Raw genomic sequence first — 6,481 nt, 5'->3', positions numbered from 1 at the left:
CGGTAGGCTCGTAAAATTGGTGTTTTTCCGAAATTTATGTACAGAAAATTCAAATCGCTGGAAAATGACCTAGCCATGCGGAAATCTCATGGCCATGTTCCTTGGGTTAGGGCTATAAGCCTTATCATGTGCAAAGAAGACCCTCTCAAGTTGTACAAAATTAAATTTGCAACGGAATTGATCAAATGATTTTTGAATGGTAGGCTAGTGAATATGATGTTTTTCCCGGAATTTACATAGAGAAAGAACAAATCGCCGGTGCAAAAAATGATCAAGCCAAGCGGAAATCTCGGTAACGGTTTTAGGTCTTTTCATGTGCAAAGAAATCCCTCTCAAGTTGTACAAAATTGAATTTGCATTGGAATTGGTCAAATGCCTTGTGAACGGTAGGCTCGTAAAATTGATGTTTTTTCCGAACTTTATATACAGAAAAAGCAAATCGCTGGAAAATAACCTAGCCATGCGGAAACCTCATGGACATGTTCCTTGGGTTAGGGCTATAAGCCTTATCATGTGCAAAGAAGATCCTCTCAAGTTGTACAAAATCAAATTTGCAACGGAATTGATCAAATGGTTTTTGAATGGTAGGGTCGTGAATATGATGTTTTTGCCGAAATTACTCAGAGAAAGAACAAATCGCCAGTGCAAAAAATGACCAAGCCACGTGGAAATCTCCTGGACATATTACTTGGGTTAGGGCTTTAGGCCTTTTCAGGGTCGTAAAATTGATGTTTTTTTTCCGAAATTTATATACAAAACTGTCTTAAGCAGCCAGCCAAGGGATGCAGTCATTTTGGCTGCTTAAGACAGGTGGCTGCTGAATGGAGGATCCAGTTTTTATCAAAATAAATTATTCATTTCTTTGTAAAATTAATCTGATTTAAGTATAAATAAACCAGTCTGATTCATCATCATCATCAGCAGCAGCAGCATCATCATCATCATCAGTTTTTAGCCATTTACAAACGTATGCTATTAATGGTTTAACATGTACACACTCCTTCCAACATAAAGCTTTACATAAATGTAACACAGATAAACAAATGCACTCACGATTTATTATGTCAATAATTGAAACTAATTATCCAATAAAAATATCTTCTTGCACAATAATTTAAACTGCGTAATATTTTCTTCACAAAACAAGTATGGCAGTTTTTTTTCTAACTTTTAATCAATAGAATATTGTGTACATGTCATCTTAGTGTCGGCACTTCCTTTGATGAACAGCAGGGCTAGAGGTTTGTAAACATCAAAGATTCTTTTGAAGAGCCCGCTAGTTACCTCTTAGAGGTCATCTAGTGTATAAACTTAATGGGTGTGATTGGAAAATGACCTCATTATATTTATGCAATTTCATTTTCACACATGGAGCAAGTGTTTTTATGAATTTATTACTGAGGAATTTAGACAATCGGCGATGTAATTCATTTTTATTTATTTGGTAAGTACTATGTACGCACAAAATTTATCTGCATCGGGATAAACTGATAAAAAGGACACAAATCAAAACATTTCTTTCTGCCATCGACAATGCATTTTTTCTTCTTTCTTTTTTTTCTTAAAATCGATAAATTGAAAAATAAAAAACTAGTGTACAGTAACTCAAAAGAACGAATTGCAAGTGCGTTGAGACATTCCAAACGTTTGTAATTACGACACGGATGAGCAATTATGCAAACTTCTTGAAATGTTGTGGTTTGTGTTAATATCTAGCACCTGACAAGTAGCTATTGTTAATCCGTGACACGTGTCATCGTTGAAAATAAATGACACAAGATTGTCTAGCCGTTTCACCTGGCCGTTTCACCTGGCTGACCGCTTAAGATGACCGAGTTTAAGATTCGGGAAGCATTTTAGGTGACCGTTGACCTCGGACAGCAGGTGACCGTTGAACAGATGTATAAAATAGAGTGGTTTTCGTCGGGAGCGTCACAAAATTAAGGTCAGGTGACCGCTGATAAGAGGTGACCGTTAGTACAGTTTCGACTGTATATAGAATTGATACAGAAATTCATGTTTGGATCTTAAAGTGTATAAAGCTATATCTGACAAAAAAAAGTGTAAATATTTAAAAACAGCAAAATTACTTTGTTTGAATAACCGTATGGTGATTTTTCAAAAAGTTGTAACAGAGAATGACCGAGTTAATTATCACACATGATTTTTGTACGTTAATTAGTATAAAATGTTCCGGAACAAAATATTCCCCTACTATTTTCACTTGGTTTATGATTATTTGGGGCAAGTTCATCTCAATGTTAATACAAAGGTAGGTGATTTTCTTTCTTTTCTAGGTATTTTGTGTCTATCATGATCATAATATAAACACAATTTTTGCAATCATAACACATCAAGTATATATTAGCTTTATACACTTTAAAAATGTCATTTTAGCGTGATTTGAGAACTTAAGATTATTTTATTATATTTGTCATTAATTTGCCTGAGTATCCCTTTAATTCTTTTATCTGGACATACACTCCTTGATCTGGTATCATTCCACTACATCATGACTGCTATTAGACGCATGTATGATCCAGAAAAAGCAAATGTAAAATGATTTTACAACATGAAAGAACTGACATTTTATTGATAACAAGGGAATACATTTTAACCTTAAACATTATCAAATTGATACAGGCTTATCAAACTATCATAAGGTAAAATTAAACAAAACCCTTGGTCTCTCATATGATTACTTATCAAGATACATATGACCTATATAATACATTTCAAAACAATCATTATAATCGCTTAAAAATCTCGATAATATTGTATTTTTCTACAAGGGAAAGGATACATAATTTTCTAAAATGGCTGAAAAGAAAGAAAAATTAACTTCTCATGGCATTTCATCACTAACACAAGACTCTGATGAAATTAAAGAAATGTATTGTGAGGAATGTGAGAGAGACAATGGAGAATACGCTACAGCTGTGGCTTTCTGTGTGGATTGTGTGGAATATAAATGTAAGACCTGCAGAGAATATCATAGGAGACATTTCAAAACTCACAAAATTCAAGATAGTGACAGTATGCCGCAGGATTTCTATTTTGAGAAGTGTTCTACTCATCCTCAACAGCTGATCAAGTTTTACTGCTCTGAGTGTAGCAAATTAGCCTGCCAAGACTGCAAGGACAATGCGCATGGTCAATGTGGTGATGTGTACCATTTACCAACAGTTGCTTCAGGTATACAAAAAAGTGACGACTTTAAAGATCTCCAACATGACTTGGATGAATTGTTCGTTGACATAATAGACACAGAAAAGCTGTTGGAAGCCAAAAGTGAAGTGGTTGAAAAACAAGAAGAAAAGGCAACTGAAATATGTAAGGAGCACTCAAATAAACTAATAAAAGCTTTAAAACAACAACATCAAATTGTAATTGATGCTTTTGATAAAAAGATGGAAATGACCATTGCAAGGTTGAAGAAAGAAAGGCTAGAACTAGTTCAAGTGTTATCTGAAAAGGAGAGAAAATTTGAAAACAAAATAACAAAAGCTGAAACAGATATAAAAGAAGAAGTTGTTAGCACTAACAGAGAATTTAAGGAACTCAAGTCAGAACATTTAAATCTGGTTGGAAATTTTAAGGCTCTTACTGCTGATCTAGAACAGGCTCAGAAATTAGGTAAAAAATGTGTACTTTTCATTAAATATAAGTTAATAAAACAACTTTGTGAAAACCTTCATCGAAATATCGAACAAATTCATCAAGCTAACATACAGCACTACAAAATCAAAATCTCTGAAACTCAAGCAAAAGAACTATCTCTGGATCATGAGACCAGTTTTTTCACATTTGAAAATGTACATGCATCAGCTGTAGAAAGAAAAGTTGTCTTTAATTTTGATATTAGCGGTCAGTTTGACATCATTTCTTCTTTACTTGTCTTATCTGAGCATACACTTCTAATTTTAGATTGGAAAAAGTGTAACCTAGTCATATACAAACTAGAAAAGACACAGGCAATTTGTATGGATGAAATAAAATTTGATACAAATCCGTGGGATATTACGAAAGTTTCTGATTGTAAAGTGGCTATAACATTTCTAAATGAAAAAATGATCATACTGTTAAAATTTTCAGAAGATATGAAAGTTTTAGATATCACCAAGATACCAGGAAAAGGTCGTTGTACTGGTATTGCCTACAAGAATAACTACTTTGCAGTTTCATATTGGGGTACAGGTATTGTTAAGATTCTAAGTATGTCAGGTGAAGTAGTGAAAACCTTTGACAAAGATGATTATGGTCAGAAGCTGTTTATTGATCCTTGCTACTTGACTGTTAGTCCTGACAATACAATGATTTATGTTTCTGATTGTGAAAAATACGGTGTGATCTGTTTGACCTTTGATGGTAAGTTAAAGGCTGTTTACAAGGATGATCATTTGAATTTACCTTATCAACTTGCTGTTGATGAATATGGATCAGTATATGCGTGTGGAGTTGAATCTGATAATGTCCATCAATTATCAAGTGATCTCACAAAAGTTAAGATTTTGATAGATAAAAGTCATGGATTAGATCAACCAAGATGTGTTGCCTACTGCCAAAATACCAAGAGATTGTTTGTGGGAATGCGAAACAAAATTAGAGTTTTCAATATGTCATTATAATAAACAATTACAACTGTCACACAGACACTCTTCGACAATTATTCAAAATATTCCTCACACTTGGGCCGATTATGGGTCCTAATGAACACGTGACTTGAATATAGAACATTTTATCTTAGTTTATATACAATTTATTTGTTTGATTGTGCAAAAAATCAAGTTGCTTAAAGACACACTCTGCATTCTTGAATCTGTTCCTAAAAACAATAATTATTAAGCAACAAATTATAATTTCCTTATTTAAGGAAACAACGGCTTGTCAAGATGGAGTTTGAACCCATGCGGCCGGCAATTCACTCAGCCATGTAACATGGAATCTTGAAATGTCATATTTAGCAGGAGTAGTATGTCAATGTTAGGTGCAAATTTACTATGAATACAATTCACTGTATAAATTGACAAAATGAAAACAAATTCTTGATGTGTTAAAATCTTTTAATAGGAACTTAAAATGACCCTGGTACTTAAGATTACCAAGAGAAGGCGTAAAAATATGAGAAAATAAATATCTTTGTTTTTTTTTAAATTTATTTATTCCATATTTGCTTTATTAATCAAATGACTGTCATAAATTGCATTGTTTGTGAACGGAATTGTCAATTTATTACATACCTGAACAATAACAAAATTTAGTCTATTCCACTCATTTTTTGTGTCTGCATTCAGTAAAACACCAGATAAGCATTCAGTAAAACAACAGACAATCTGAAATGGTTTTTTTATAATCATTTTGAATAAATAGTTATATAATATATAATGTACAACAACAGACATATAAATGTCGACTTGTTAATTATTCTAGTAGTAATCACTGTCAGCTTATAAAATGCAGAAGTTTCAAATTAAAGACTGCAGACGAGTCTCGTAAAAGTCAAGAAATATAAGTCATCCATTGGTTTATTTAAATCATTACATAGAATCAACTTATCAGACATATGAGATTCAGACTGTTTTGTTTTGTTAGTATTTAAGTCTTGTTTTATTTTATATATAAACCACATGATTATGGAATGCTGTTGAAAAAGTATTTTTATTGCAAACTTTCTAATGTGTGTAACGTTATGTTCCTCTGATTGTATGCCAAGATTTCAAGTGATGAGATGTTTTTTAATTAATGCAATATATAACTTATTAAATCCTTTTGAATAAAACAACTTTTAGTTGCTTTTGTTTTTGATTCCAACCCACGTTCTTTTTGAGGTTTTAGTCAATCCAAACGCTGCAAAGGTCTTAGGCATTTCCCTCATTGCAGGTGAAAGATGATTGTAGGTGCCCGCCCTACATGCATTAGCCTGGGTCAAATTTGTGCATTGCAAAAAAGGGTAATTATAATTATGGTTCCTTTCCAGTTGTTTGTCCTGTATCAAGATTGTATTAACATCTTTTAGATTACGTTTCATTCTGTAATATTCATTTATGAAAGGAGCCATTCGTTATTATTCCTTAATGAAAGGAGTCTCCGCTTTAGAGTAGTGAATATCCTTTAAAATCTTATAAAAAAAATTCCTTTTTTCCTCTGCCACACAATGCATGCCCCTTTACCACCAAAAATTCTATTTGAAGCTTTAAAATGTATAAATGGCTTTTTTTACAGCAACATGCCTCCAGAATAATGCTAATTTTCATGAAAATTTTGAAATTGTATTTAAAAGGAAAACAGTGTGAAGTGAATAAAAAGTAATTTACACTTTGAAAATGGCACTTACAATCCACTCCACGTAAATTACCAAAAGGTCAAATAAACCTAAATACCTCTTACTGCGTTAGTAACGCAGTAGAATTATAGTAATTGATACTGCATAATCAGTCATAAATCGCACATAACATGTTGATAATTAATTAAATACTGAATC

At 32.6% G+C, this 6,481-nt stretch overlaps 1 protein-coding gene across 1 annotated transcript; it reads left to right on the top strand.

Moving 5' to 3' along the window:
* Positions 1-2,738: 2,738 nt before the first annotated feature.
* LOC132731235 (uncharacterized) lies at positions 2,739-5,763 on the top strand. The gene has a single exon (XM_060717375.1). The coding sequence runs from the start codon at positions 2,817-2,819 to the stop codon at positions 4,626-4,628; it is 1,812 nt and encodes a 603-aa protein (XP_060573358.1). The 5' UTR covers positions 2,739-2,816; the 3' UTR covers positions 4,629-5,763.
* Positions 5,764-6,481: the final 718 nt, after the last annotated feature.

The sequence above is a fragment of the Ruditapes philippinarum genome, unplaced genomic scaffold, assembly GCF_026571515.1.
Source record: "Ruditapes philippinarum isolate M1 unplaced genomic scaffold, ASM2657151v2 ctg124_1_1_1_1, whole genome shotgun sequence".
NCBI lineage: Eukaryota > Metazoa > Mollusca > Bivalvia > Venerida > Veneridae > Ruditapes > Ruditapes philippinarum.
The sequence above is the reverse complement of the archived record's forward strand: the minus strand, read 5'-3'. Positions and strand labels throughout refer to the sequence as shown.

Bases quoted from the DNA above. Each gene is read 5' to 3' on its own strand.
- LOC132731235 (XM_060717375.1), top strand. From the start codon at position 2,817: ATGGCTGAAAAGAAAGAAAAATTAACTTCTCATGGCATTTCATCACTA.